Source organism: Aythya ferina (assembly GCF_964211825.1).
Source record: "Aythya ferina genome assembly, chromosome: 13".
NCBI lineage: Eukaryota > Metazoa > Chordata > Aves > Anseriformes > Anatidae > Aythya > Aythya ferina.
Window position 1 is genome coordinate 13,527,759 of NC_140311.1, and position 13,732 is coordinate 13,541,490.

At 45.7% G+C, this 13,732-nt stretch overlaps 2 protein-coding genes across 10 annotated transcripts in view; one reads left to right on the plus strand and one right to left on the minus strand.

Annotated features, from left to right (window-relative positions):
• PASD1 (PAS domain containing repressor 1) overlaps positions 1-11,249 on the plus strand; it is a gene marked incomplete at its 3' end in the record, with an annotated part of 103,709 nt that extends 92,460 nt beyond the window's left edge. For 6 of the 7 annotated variants that reach the window (XM_084534759.1, XM_084534758.1, XM_084534756.1 and 3 more), the window contains 5 exons: positions 336-542; positions 1,436-1,638; positions 2,132-2,224; positions 2,419-2,626; positions 3,166-11,249. In XM_084534759.1, the coding sequence (XP_084390885.1) occupies positions 336-542; positions 1,436-1,638; positions 2,132-2,224; positions 2,419-2,626; positions 3,166-3,336 (882 nt within the window). Of the gene's footprint in view, positions 1-335; positions 543-1,435; positions 1,639-2,131; positions 2,229-2,418; positions 2,627-3,165 lie in introns of those variants that run through there. The other variant, XM_084534760.1, reaches the window with a different exon arrangement.
• TBC1D8B (TBC1 domain family member 8B) overlaps positions 10,701-13,732 on the minus strand; it is a 35,359-nt gene continuing 32,327 nt past the window's right edge. For all 3 annotated transcript variants that reach the window (XR_014697617.1, XR_014697618.1, XM_084534753.1), the window contains 5 exons: positions 13,532-13,597; positions 13,144-13,227; positions 12,026-12,082; positions 11,634-11,731; positions 10,701-11,280 (listed from right to left, as the gene is read on the minus strand). Coding sequence is in view for 1 of the 3 variants with exons in the window: in XM_084534753.1 (XP_084390879.1) it covers positions 10,870-11,280; positions 11,634-11,731; positions 12,026-12,082; positions 13,144-13,227; positions 13,532-13,597 (716 nt within the window). In the remaining 2 variants the exon portion in view is untranslated. The remainder of the gene's footprint in view (positions 11,281-11,633; positions 11,732-12,025; positions 12,083-13,143; positions 13,228-13,531; positions 13,598-13,732) is intronic.

The window sequence follows — 13,732 nt, forward strand, 5'->3', positions numbered from 1 at the left end:
CTGTTCAGACGGCCCCTCTTCATGGTGAGCTTGGTGGTTCAGTGGCTGGTTAATGCTTCTGTGTCCCCAAGTGCCACCCTTGTGGCATGTAACAGGCGTAATGAGACCAGAGCACTCGTGGCTCTGAATATTTGTGCACAAGCTAACATGACTCTGTTATCCATGGTTCACTTTGCCACTGAATTTAGAGCTGTGGTGTTGTACACCCAGCTGCCACAGCGCTGTGAAACCTCAATTTTAGTAGCAAAACTGAAGCACCATCTAGTGGCAATAGACATATAAGTGCTGTCTCACCATTCTTCCCATGACAACCCATGCACCTCTTCTTCTTAAAGATGCTGATGCAGCAACCTATTCCCTTGGTCTTCAACAACGTGCAGCACCAGAGCCCCAGGAGACCCCCGCCGCCACCTGGGACGCCCCGGCAGCCCAGCGCCAAGAAGTCCCCACAGCCAGGCCCGATGGGGACCAAGCACTACGGGGGCCCCCACGTGTCCTCACCGCGCCAGTTCCTCAGGGAGCCCTGTGGCACATCCTCACAGGTGGCTGGCTGCCCTCCCTGACCCCTGCCTGGCTTTTTATACACGTGCCTGCTGGCTCTAAGCGTTACGTGCCGCTGTCCTGCTCATCTCCACCGCGCTTGTTTTACTCCATAGCCTGTACTATGAAATCTGTGTCAAGATCATTGCAAATTGTGCCGTTCAGCTGTAAAAATCAAAGCTCAGTAGCCTAAAAATGTCAGAGCCCAGGGAGTGCTGGAGCCATCCCAGAACCAAGTGGGAAGTCTGGCTTCTGATTCATGGTGCTTGCAATCACCACCCAGTGCTCCTCTGCAGTCAGCAAGAGTTGTGACTTCATAGTTCAGGGAGCCAGGCATAATTGCAAAAGAGGGGTTGTTGCCTTTTTTTCTGGCCCAGATTTCTTGGAAGGCAGCTTTGAAAAACAAGTTTGGCATCATTAGACCTAAATTCACTGCATAGATCAGAATTATAGAATGGTTTGAGTCAGAAGGGACCTTGTTGTGCTGTCATTACAATCCCTGATAAAGGATCCCTCCCCAGCTTTCCTGTAGGCCCCCATCTTCTTGGGAAAGACTTGAAGTGCCCCAAAAAATACTCATGCAGGTATGGAGGAAGCAGGAGAAGCATTCCTGAGGGGCTTTGCACTCCCCCTCCCTTTGTAAGCTGCTCTGTTCTCCCTCGAGCTGTGCCCACGTGCTCTGATGCAGCAGGAGAGCCTGCCAGCGCCTGCTCTGCCACCGCAATAAATGCACACAGGGTGTTTGTCCTCACAGACATACAGTGCCTATCGCTCTGTTCAGGGAGAACATCCACAATTCATCGTCTTTTTCCCAACTGCACCCTTGAAGCGGTAGCTTTAGCTGTCTAACAGGGAGCTTTAAAATCTTACCTGTGTGTTTGCGTCTGCATTTCAGGTACCGCAGCAGCAGCAGCACCTCATGAGAGGAAACCAAGCCCAGCAAACGTGTCTGCCAGGGCAGACGAGCATTTCAATGCCCTTCTACAACAACCCCATGGTGTTTTCGCAAGCACATCCCATTACAGTGGCTGCACAGATGCCGACCGACCTGAGCGAAAGGCAGCCGCAGTCCAACTACAGCCAGGACAGGAGCCTCAGGTACGAGCTGGCCCTGTCCTCACAGACCTGTGTCTTGCTCGCTCCAAAGCTCCAGGGTCTCTTTTCCAGCCAAGATGTGTCGTGGCAAAAACATTACTCCTGTATACAAAGCTGGAAACTGCCCCAGACTATACGACCGCCTTTCAGGGAGGTATCTGCAGACATTGTCTAGGGGATCCAGCCACTGCAAAACACTGTGTAAAGGAACAAGAGAAACCAGGCTGCCTAGAAGTCTCACCATCTATAAACATCTATAATACATTTGCACGTATTTCTCATGTGAAAATGTATTTCTCACGTAATTTGGCAGGTTTTAGCTCACCTCCGTGGGTCACAAAGCAGTGATAAGCATCCTATTTCATTGGCTTTTTTCAGGGAGGATCGGTGCTTTGCATGCTTTTGGGGAGGTCTTAAGGGTCTTGTTTTTAGAGCCTGGCAGTCAGCAGTTTGGTCCATCCCTGCCCTGACCATCCTCTCTTTTCCTCCACCGCAGAATGCTGCTGGACCAGTCCATCCAAGCCATGATGCCCGCCGCCAACGGCAGCGCTCAGGCCACGCTGAGCGGCACCAGCAGGCAGCAGGGAAAGTGAGTCCTTGCTTAGTATCATAGCAGGGCACTAGCATAACGTCACGCAGACACAACCCATGCTTGGTGGGGAGGGAGACGCTCATGGCAGGTTTTGCACGGCGTGACAAGCCCTGATTCCTGCAGCACCCAGGCTGCCCAGGGTGGTGGCTCTGGGGTTGGTGGCTCATGCAGTGTTTTCCTCCTCGTGGCAGATTCGTGGCAGAGCAGCAGACCTTGCCTCCCGCCGTGCAGATGCAGCCCATCACCTGCAGCACGGTCCGGCCCCCCGCCCCCTCGCCCGTCTTCTCCCCGTCCGTGGTGATCCCCCACGCCAGCTTCACCTCCCACCAGACCAGTGCCCCAGTTCACCTCCACCAGTGGCCGCAGCAGCAGGTTCAGCAGCACCGGCTCTACCTTCAGGTGAGGGAGCTGGAGCAGCTTTGTAGGTGTACACGGGGCTAGGGTTGGGGGCTGAGAGTTTTTTTTTCAGAAGAAATAGGGCTTAAGACTAATCAGGCCTGGCCTGGCATGGCAACGTGCCTCCTGCTGTTATGTCTCAGCATAGCAAGTTTGTTTTTTCTTAATCAGATGCAGTCAATTCCTGCAGTTGTGTTTTGTTTCCCAACACAAATCTCTGTAGAAGGTGATTTGGGTTTTTCAATGCATGTTTTCCATCAGTGCATGCCAAGTTAATGATGTTGCCAAGGAGAGGGGCTGTTGAAACTAATTATTAATGAGCAATACACTCTCTGAGGCTTGCTGGGTTGGCAGAGGTAAGCCACAGTCCTCCTGGCAAAGGCGATAGCACACAGAGCAGGGGGAAGAAATAGAGCTGGAAGTCGTGCTGCAGGGCTGCATTTCGGGTCACCTTCTGGTACTTCTGTCCAGGAGCCTCAACAGCAAGGCACGGCGTGGCTGGGCATGGAGCAGGGCTGATTTGCCTTCGTGTCTCCCCACAGATGCAAAGTCCTGAGGCAGTGCCGGGGGGCCCGAGCCCGCGTGTTTTCCAGCCGGCCCACGTCACACAGCAGAACCCCCTGAGCTACTTCCTGCACCCGCAGCCGCAGAGCCGCCATGCACAGGGCCAGGCCTGCAACCTGCAGGACCTGCCCGAAATGCAGCTGCCCTGACCGCAGGCTCCCAGAGGCAGGGACAACCTTAGCTCGGCAACCCGAGCGCAGGCGGAGCGGGGACGGAGCTGTCGGAGCACAGACGGGTGAGGTCGGGGCCCCACGGGGGCCGGGATGGCCCCACCAGGGGTGGATGGCTCTGGAGGACACCTCGTGGATTGGGGTATCCATGGGGGGGATCTCCTGGTGATACAACCACCACCGAAGAGAGCCTTGGGGCTGTGAGAGGCCACAAGTGTCCTGGAAGGAGGGCACCTTCAAGAGCAAGGAGCAAGAGAATACACACAGTGGGGCTCCTGCCCACTGGAGCTTGGCTCCAAAAGCAGCTGTAAACTTGTCGGTGAGCAGGATGGGCTTCGTTTGGGAGCCACGGGCAGGTGGCAGGGTGCTGCTGCAGGTCACCCAGCAAAGCCTTGTCCCTTTAGGGCTTTGGTGCTGGAAGGCACTGTGAGGGTGAGCCCAGCGCACGCAGCACACGCAGGCCGCAGCAGTCACAGGAGGGATTGCCGTGTACATAGCTCTCGTCGCACTCTAGTAGGTCCGTCGTGGAGTTTTTTCCTTTTTTCTATACCTCAACCCTGCCGTTTTTGTTTTCCAGGAGATTGGATAATGCTGCTAATTTACATAACACCACTTTTGCCTGAATTTCTTACTGTTGTTATACCAGCTCACATCACAACTAGTAAGATATTCGTCATGTTTTACTTCGGTTAACAAGTGCAGATAAATTTATATGGTTTTTACTCCCTGTAGCCAAATATTTTTCAGGTTACGGACAAAGACTCCTTACTCTTTCTTTTCTGTCGTTTTGTTTTGTTCCAAGTGGGTGTTGTTGTGTATGTTTCTTTACATGAAAACAAGCAAACAACACGTAGACCATCATGTGACAGCAAACTTTGTGGTTTTGCTAGGTCATATTTCAATTTGACAACCCTGAAACGTGTACTCACAATGACACAGGCACTGTTACAAGCCTGTCGGGTCAGCAATAAATTGTATTTTTGTAAATTGTCACTTTTTAACTATATGTTTATATTTATGAATTGAAAACCAGTTTATTCCTCAGTGGGTGTATAGTTAAGTGTCCCTACTGTTTGTGTCTTTCCAAAGGAAAAATGAAAATGTACATTTTTTTTTGAGGCATTAGTAGCTGAGTACTAACCGTGGGGTGGGCGCTGTTCCAGCCCAGAGCAGGAGATGGTTTAGGCCATTATTTAAGCTGTGCAGGACGGTGGGTAGCTAGGAGCAGGGTCAGCCAGCAGGGATGCACCGGCTTGCAGCCAGAGCACTGTTTGGGGACCGCTGTCACATCCAATCAACGCTCTGAGGAGGAGGGGGGTTGGTTGGGCTTTTTATTATTATTTTGTATTTGTATTTGTTGTTTCCCTGGCTCTCTGCACCACCCCAGCAGCTGCACAGCACTGCTGACCCCACAGCCTCTGGCACAAGCAGCCCTGGCTTCAGGAAACGGGGGAGCGGGCATGGTGGCGTACAGGTGGGGTACAGCTGTAGCTGGAGACAGCGGGCGGTGCAGGAACACCTGCAGCTACAGCTCACATTTGACCAAAAGCTGGGAGAGCCCGGCCTGCCATGGGGCCTTGGTTGCTTGGTGCTGGGGGCAGTGGTTGTGCACCCCAGGGATGCTGGCGGTGAAGAATTGGGTGTCACAGAGCAGGCGGAGGGGAGGCGCAGCCACGGCCTCCAGCAACATGAGGATGAAAACACACGCACAGAGGCTGGCACGTGTGCTAAGGACACGCTGCTGGACACCTCTGATGGCCCAGTGCCACTGCTGGGAGGCAGAGGCCGTGCAGTTCCTGCCGTGCCCCCTAAACCTGCAACACGGCAGCTGGGCTGCAGCGTGCCAGCCCCACGCGTCAGCCCAGGCGTGTGGCAGTGAACCCTTCTTGGTGGTGGTGGTGCTTGGGGTCGGGGTTGGGGTCTGGGAGGGCCGGGGGGTGGTTGGCAGGGCTTGCTAGGGAGGAGGCAGGAGTTTGCTGGCTTTCAAAGCAAGTCCCAGGAGTGGTTGGAGGGGGTTGCAGGGCAGCGGGTGTGCCGGACGGGGCTGTGCCCCCACACAGCCCTTCTGATGGCAGCCTCCGGGCAGGGAGGGTGGATTTGCAAGGATGTTTACATGTTCAATTGGCCTTGCTAAGAACAAGAGTTGTAAAATACGCACTTTATCAGAACCTCTCCTCTGCACGTGCTTTAGGTCCAGTGCCCACACAGCCGCTAGCGCAGCTGCTCATGGTACCAGGTGCAGGCACCCAGCACAGCACAGGCGAACTGGGCAGAACTGGGCTCCTGAGGGGAATGTCCCCCAGCCTCGAGGTGGGGCTGGCTCTGTCCCCGCTCAGGCTGCCTCCAGGCAGGGGCAAGGCTGGTTCAGGGCCCGGGGCTTTTTGCCTTGTATCACCACTCACGCTCAGAAGATAAATGACTAAATACATCTCTTTATTCAGGTTGAGTTGTATTCGTTTACCTCGGTGTTAGCTACAAGCTGTGTTTTTGGGACCTGTTTGGAATGGAGGGGTGCTGGTGGGTTTGGTTCACCCCCAGGTACTTACAAGAGACGCCAGGCGTGAGGTGGTCACACCGGTGGGTGGGAACATGACCAGTGCTGCCTGTGCCAGGGGCTGGGCTCTAGGTTCAGTGCTCACTAGCGTCCTGAGGCTTTCTAGCACACAAGCACCTCTATACTATCTCTCTCCACATATACAGATACACAGATACGTTTTTAATGTGCATATACGTGTATATCTATATATATAGGCCACACAATTCCAGACCTCTGAAAACACAGGCAGCTTTAATTAATAAAGTCTTGCACTTTTAGCGTATTTGTACATATAAGCTAAAGCCTGGTGGGTACCATCAGGCTGATTTGACAAACACAGTGAGAAGTTACTGTACATAGTGTAACATAGTCCATGTAAAAAAAAAAAAGAGGAAGAAAAAATATGAAAAATCTTAGAACTGACTATAAATCTTGGTTTATTTTATATGATGTCAAATATAGATACGTTTATAAATGTTACTATTCTTAAAAGTATTTTGTAATGGGAAAAAGGAAGTGTCTTATGAAGATGAACAGTAAAAATTTTATTCTCGTCTTGAATCTATGTCCCTGCACAGCTCCATTGGATGGCAGTCTGTGCATTTTGACAAGCTTTAAAGAGATTGTACATAGTATTTTCAAAAAAAAAGAAAAAGAAGAAATAAAAACATACTTGCAAGACCTCTTACACAACTTGTGCTGTTATTCCTTGAGTGGTGCGGGTCAGGCAGATGATCAGATTGCTCCTTGCTCTCTAGGAGGTGCAAGAGCTGCAGCCATGGCACGCACATACATATGTAGAAACAGCTGAACAGAGGGGGCTCAAGAGACTGCCATTTTCATGACCAGTGCCAGAAACAATAAGGGCAATGCATGAATTTGAAAGAACAAGGTATCAGTGTCATATATCTGCACACAATAAATGTTTTAATGGGGATGCAGAAGTAATGCTGCTCTTCCTGGCTTTACTCACCAGCCATCTCAGCACTGAAAAAGGACAGGTTTCATGCGCTGCTAAACTAGACCCACCCTTCAAAACTGCCTTCAAAACCTGGATCTCCTCTTTTATTCATTTTTGAAGGGGTTGGAGTCCTAGTGTGGTCCTTGTGTGGCTCAATCCTTGCTTCAGAAAGGACTGGCTAAAAATGTTTTCAACGTGACTGATGTTTTTGAACAAAATTCTGACGCAGTCCATCGTGAGAAAGAATAGTGCCTCAAACTTTTTTGTTCTTAAGTGAAACATTTTTTATTTAACACCCCATTTGTCTTACAGTATTCTGCATACAATACATTGTATAAAAAGCCAACCTGCCAACACCAACGTGTTGCCTTCTTGGTAAAGTGACAAAGCTATAGCAAAAAGACAAAATAGCCTATGTTTCCAGAGACAAATTAGAGTATTTCATTTTTTAGTTCAGGTAATAACTGCAATCACAATCAAGAACCCTGTATAGTACAACTGGATGAGAAATCTCTAATAGAATCAACACACAGCTATTTCTTAGTTGTTATATTAGCAAACTCTTCTAAAAAATATATTACTATATAGCCATTAGAGTGAGGAACAAGTGGCTTGTCTTAGGAATGGATTGAAACAGAGAGTGCTCATTCTGAATCACATAGCAGTGACCAAGTCTCATGAAATGCCCCTGTTTGAGTTATAAAGGGCTCTCCCCTTTCATGGTGGAAAGGGCTCGCATTTTTATTACCATCAGTGGAGCTATTCCCTCACCTCGTGTGTTCAAGCCCTTTGGGGTGGCTGTGCAGAGACAGCGCCGCACCTGTTATACACAAAGGGGTTGAGCAGTCACAGAGCAGCACGCGCCGCATTGAAAGGCTGAGGGAATGCTACAGCTCTGCTGGCCATCCCCATGGGCAGGTGATTGCGTTTGACAAAAGGCATTTTATGTGCATTATCAACAATAATAATGGCCCAGCCACAAGAAAGGGCTGTGCAGTGCACGCCAACAGCCACTGAGAATGTTTCAGGACAAGTAACCATGGCAGAGCTGCCAGGTCCCGCTGGTGACACTGCAGAAGGTAGTGCAATTTAAGAACTGTATAAACAGCATCACTAGTGTTAGCAATCTATATCCGAGCTACAATCATCTACTTTGTACTGAATGTTGTACATTCATTTATTTCCTATGACAGAACAGAAAAAAAAAAAAAAATCACTTAATGAAAACTGTTACAGGAAAAAAAAATAAAACTGAGACGTGAAGTGATGTATCCGTACTCATTTAACCACACTGCTTCCTATTGATGAGTAAGCTGCTTAAAAACACTTCTAAAAACTTCCAAGTTGCAATTTGAATGGAAAGTCCCCCCACTGGGAAGTAGCTGAGTAGTGCTGGGCCAGCCACCCTGCAACCAGCAGGCTCCCTGCTAGCGCTTCTGCTTAACTCCCAGCTACGTGCCGCAGCTGACCTCTTGCAACAGAAATGTGCTCACCCACTGAGTCCTAATGCAATACAACGTGAAACAGCATTTATCTTTGCAACACCAAATATATTTTAAATATATTTTTAAAAAATTGTATGCTGGTAATTAATCTCTCTTTATACATAGATATGATATAGCTGATAAGGATTACTACACCACTGGTAATGGCTCTATGGTTTCTTGGACTGACACCAATAGAAACTGGTATTTCAAAAGGGTGCTCAGTTTTGCATAACCAAACCGTGTAATAACACGAGGCCATTCTTATTTTGCAGGTTTCTTCAGTACAGTATTTTGTACTTTGATTTTAACTTGCATGTTTTTCTTTTTTTTCCTTTTTTCTTTTTTAACAAATAAATTGGCTCTCCAATTGAAAATGTCTTTGAGTTTTAAGAATTTAATGTCACTATGCTATGTTGCTTAGCAAACTATAGCTTTGACTACCTCTTGAAATTAGCAATATCCATCACGGACCTACAAAAGCTTTTTGTCTGGGTAGCTGTCTCTCTTTTCATGGGGCTATGTTAACTTCAGCACAGCTGCTTGCATAAGAATTACTCACAGAGCAAAGCTTATCTGAGTACGTCCTGGACTAGAACATCAGTATCATCTGCTTATATTTCTAAAACAACATTAGGAAAACAGTGAGCAAACACATTTACAAACACAGTGTTGCCCTACTTTGCCTCAGAAACATGCATATGAATAAATTAGTTTGTATGTTTTATGCATAAATATACAAATCAGATTTATATTGTATCACCTGTGACTACTTTATGAAGGCTTCTAAAACAAGCTTCCTCGTTTATCGCAAATATCTTATGTTTTTTGGAGTTACTGTTCGTTCAGTAAATCTTTATATTAATACCTGAGAGTGCAGAGAAGAGAAGAGGAAATAATACACATTCATTGCTCCTGATCAAGACTGTATTTTTTAAAAGCAGCATGGAAACATTAAACCCGATTGCAATTATGGCATTTCAGCAAATGCTTGTAACACAAGTCAGAATTTCATGTTATTCCTCATTCATTTTAGTATTGCAAGAAAAACAACCATCAGTGAATGTTTTCATCCCTGCTCTGCTTCTTTGCAAAAAATACACACAATATAAAATAATGCTGCCCTGAAGAAAATGTTTGTCATACAGCTTTAAAAGCAGTCATTTTTAACCAGTTTAACAGATTCCCAACTTACTTTGTTGTTGTTGTTAAAATACAAGCTCTTCCCCTCCTTCTCTAAACCCATTCTAGCACAAGCTACCTAAGGTTCAAGGTCAACACCCATAAGCATGAACACTGGCAGGGCTTACCTGCCCAGCATGTTTACTCTATCTTTATTTATTTATTAAGAATTCCAATTTGGATTCTAGAGGGTTTGCTGTTGCCATTAGTCCTGGCAGATAGAAAATTACAACAGCAACAATCCAAAGAGCTATAAAAATGAAATAATAATCACTAGTTTGAGGTGTGGACTCAGGGTAGAAAAAGGAGCAACTGCAATCTGTCTGTAGCAGTTCCACGGTCACATTCAGCTAACTAAGAAGCAGCTTAAGAAGCAGCTAAGGATGGTCTGTCCTTGGGCACTCCAAACACAAAGAAAACTATACGTTTCATCAACATGCTCCTAAGATGTCAACAATGGCTCCTCTTGGAAGATAAATGACAACCACCATGTGGTCAGACAGATTTAGACACTGTTCTCCCTTGATTTCAACAACCTATACTACTAGCCTCTGCATCTGTGTGCATCCTGGATGACCAAGCACCTTATGTCCTTTCATCTGTCCTGAAGGAGGATTGATATGAGAATGGGAAAGAAATCACAAATACAGGCTGAGCTAGAAAAATAGGAAATTAGTTTTACAGGCCACACTGCAAAAGCTGATACTTGGGCTGCAAGAATGCTGTGTGAAAACTGGCAATGAGGGACTGGAATCTGCAATAGCCATGACCATCGGTGACACCAAAGCAGGGGAATAGTAAGCAGGACAACTTTTATTTCCTAACCTCAGGCTCTTGTGCCCACCACAGCTACCAGTTCAAACCTGTGTTCTCAGTCTTCACCCTGCTTTTGATCCCAGTCCACATGCAGACTTGGAAATTACGCAACTAACCTGGAAGTCAACCTCTTAGCTGTTGATAACTCATTTTAAGTGGAAAATGTCTGGAAGTCATTACATTTATCCCAGTAATAGAAATGAACCTGCAGAGCACGCACTGTAACAGCTGTCATTCAGAAAGGTTTGTCATAGGTCACGCCTAGTGTTTTCTAGCAATGTTGCATATTTTAATAACATGGTAAAGACAGTTTATCCTTCAGCCCCTGCTTGGGCTGAAACTTATGAACAATGCAAGAAAGTGATTGTGCTTCAAACTATTTTTATTTACATCAAAGAATACCAGTAATCTGATATTTAAAGCTCAATCTTCAAACCCCGTTCCCTATGTAAACATCGTACTCAATTTCCATAGAAACAACCTTCATTTGCAAGTGCTTTATGTGGTTAGCTCAGAGTCAAAGATAAAGCAAATTACACTCTGGTTCTTGCTTTAAGTTGCAAATTTTTAGCACTCTCTATTTTAGCTTTTATCTCGTGAGGTTTCTCAAAAAATCTCACAAAGGCTGGCTCATTTAATAAGGATGCCAGGATCTGTTCAAAGGCAAAGGACCATTCATGGTTCCCTTTCAAACTCTGTGCCCTACCGCCTTCAGTCTGCTCAGAGCTGCCTTCCTCCGGCCCTTTTTGGAGGCTTTCAGCAGAAACCTCTGTAACAGCAGCCGCACTTTTGACTGGTGACATGGGACCTTGCAGTCTTCTCCCAACTTCTTCCATTTTCAGCAGGAGGCTGGTAACCACTGCTATAGCCCGGTACAACAGCTCCTCCTCAGGATCCCCGTGGAATAGATTGTAAAGGGTTTTTGAGAACTGGATGAACTGAGACTACACAGATAACAGAGGAGACTATTTAGAGAACAGCACGCAACTCTCATTTCTCACTCCACACCATGATCTCAATCCAGCACTTGCTTCTGCTAGGCACCTGATAACAACTGCTCTACTAACAGTACGGGCCTGGACCAGCCCTGATAAAACTGTGCGTCTGGAAGCCCCTCTCTTGCAGTTTACAGTAAGCTTATGTTACAGGAATTTAGAAAAACACAGTCTATGGTTAATGTGAAAGCCTGAAATTTAAGGGATCCTAAGAATCCTTTAGAAAAATACTAACAGAACTTAAAAAGAGATACAGCAATCAAAACCAGACTTCTGTAATTCTCTGACACAGACTGTTTTACCTGATTCATTCTTGGCAGATCCTTGATGTTTTCTTCTTTTTTAAGAAGTTCATCTTGCCATTGCTTCAGATATGCCTGAATATCAACTTTCCCCTTCCCTATTTGACAAAAAGAAAAAAAGAGTGAGCAAACAAGAACTAAGAGTTTACATGGGGGATGAAGAGCAAAACAATTGTATCCTCCACGTCATTCTTTCTCAACAGAGTAGTAGGACCAAAAACTATACAGGATCAGGATTTACATTACATGCCCCTCCTCCCCGAGGAATACACTTATAAAAGTGTATATAACATTAGCATTACACTAAGATCAGCGTACTTTTACACCACACACTTTCCCAGCTATACTCCCACTTTATCAAGTTATTACCAAGCGTTTCCAGGATTCTCTACCTTTTTCCGGGCTGCTCTTCAAAGCATTACTTTCAAGATTATCCCCAGTAGATGAAACTAGAGTTTCAGAGAAGAAAAGAAAAGTTACTACTTCAAGAAAGGAGGACCAGTGCTTCACTTCCTTTATCAAAAAATCTTTCCTTAAGGAGCAAGACCCCCATGTTTTCAACACAGATTAGGCCAAAAAAGCACATGGTAAGATACACACACATTTCTAAAAAATAAAAATTAAAAAAAAAAATAAAAGGCACCATGAGATTGGAGATCACGAAAAAGCTAAAACCAGCTGTATCAAGTGGATAATATTTTGTGCTCCATGTCTTGAACAACAGTGAGGACAGTGCCACCATACTACAGATAAAGTACTTTTAGATAGTTTCTAAAAACCAGAAAGGATCTCTCCTCCAAAGATGTAAAAACAAACAGCTTTCCAAATGTAGTATTTTGTTAACTCCATAAGTTTAAACCCCACATTTAAAAAAAAACACACACATACACACCTTAGTGGATTTAAAATGACAGCAAAAGATTATGAAACCCTTAAGTACCTCAAAATAATGGAGGACATGGATATTACATTAATAAATTTCTTGAGGCAGGAAATATGCCTTTATGCCTTGAATACAAAACTGCAATGGTCATCATTTTAATGACTATTGCAACAGAAAGGCTGCCTCCTATGCTGAGAAATGCTGACCAAATATACTCCTCTATTTCCACGTAAACATTTGGGGCCTTTGAGTTCAATCATCAGACATAACCAATTCAGGGCAGGGAACATCTCTGTTCTTTATATGGCTGCCAATGAAATGGCCTGTTACTGATGCCTGGATGCACCACCCCACACAGCTGGTTATGATAATTAACCCATGTGCTGCTACAGAAAAAACTGCTGTGAAGAAAGATGGCTATCCTCAAATTCTGCACTGCTTCATATGGCAACGTAACTGTCTCCAGAAGATCTTCAAAGAGGATTCTTGTTAACAAGGACGCGATTTGCTAGAATTCAAAACAGCTTTTGGAGGCTTTCAGAAGAAAGATCTCCATTATGCACTACAGAAAAATTAATGAAGTCCTTCCCAAATTCTGCAGGCAAAGTCACACACTCCGACACTTACCACTGAGTTGACTGAAGTGGATCAGTTCTTCTTTTGAAAGATCACCACCTTTAGAAGGGCTTATAGATTCTACTTCAGTAAAAGCTGAAATAAATAAGTGAATGAAGTGTTTTTAGGGCTCCCAAGCATTAACAAAGCAGGGAGGAAAAAGCAAAAGCTTTGTACATATTGTTCCTATGAACAAAACAGAAAGTGTGTTTGAGTAGATTAAGTCCTCCCCAAAGAATGTATCACTCTGGAAAAAATACACATCTGTATTACAGCTATGGGACTGTACTGTAACCAGGGCTAGTGAGAACAGGAAGGAAAGCGAAGCTTAAATTAAAATCATGCAAAGATGATAAAAGCCAGGAACAGCCCTCCCCAAATGCTACCATCTCTCACTCACCTGGAGGAATGTGCAACTTAAAAAGAAACTTGAGTTTGTCTGTGAAACTTCCGTTGTACATGGTATCTATTGGAGGAAAGAGGCAACCAAGGTTATTCAACTGGACCCAGCTTTAAAATACCCTCTTAACCTAAACAAATACAACCCAAGGATGTCAGAATGGGACACGTATTCTGTCTTCCGTGGAGTATGATTAGAGAT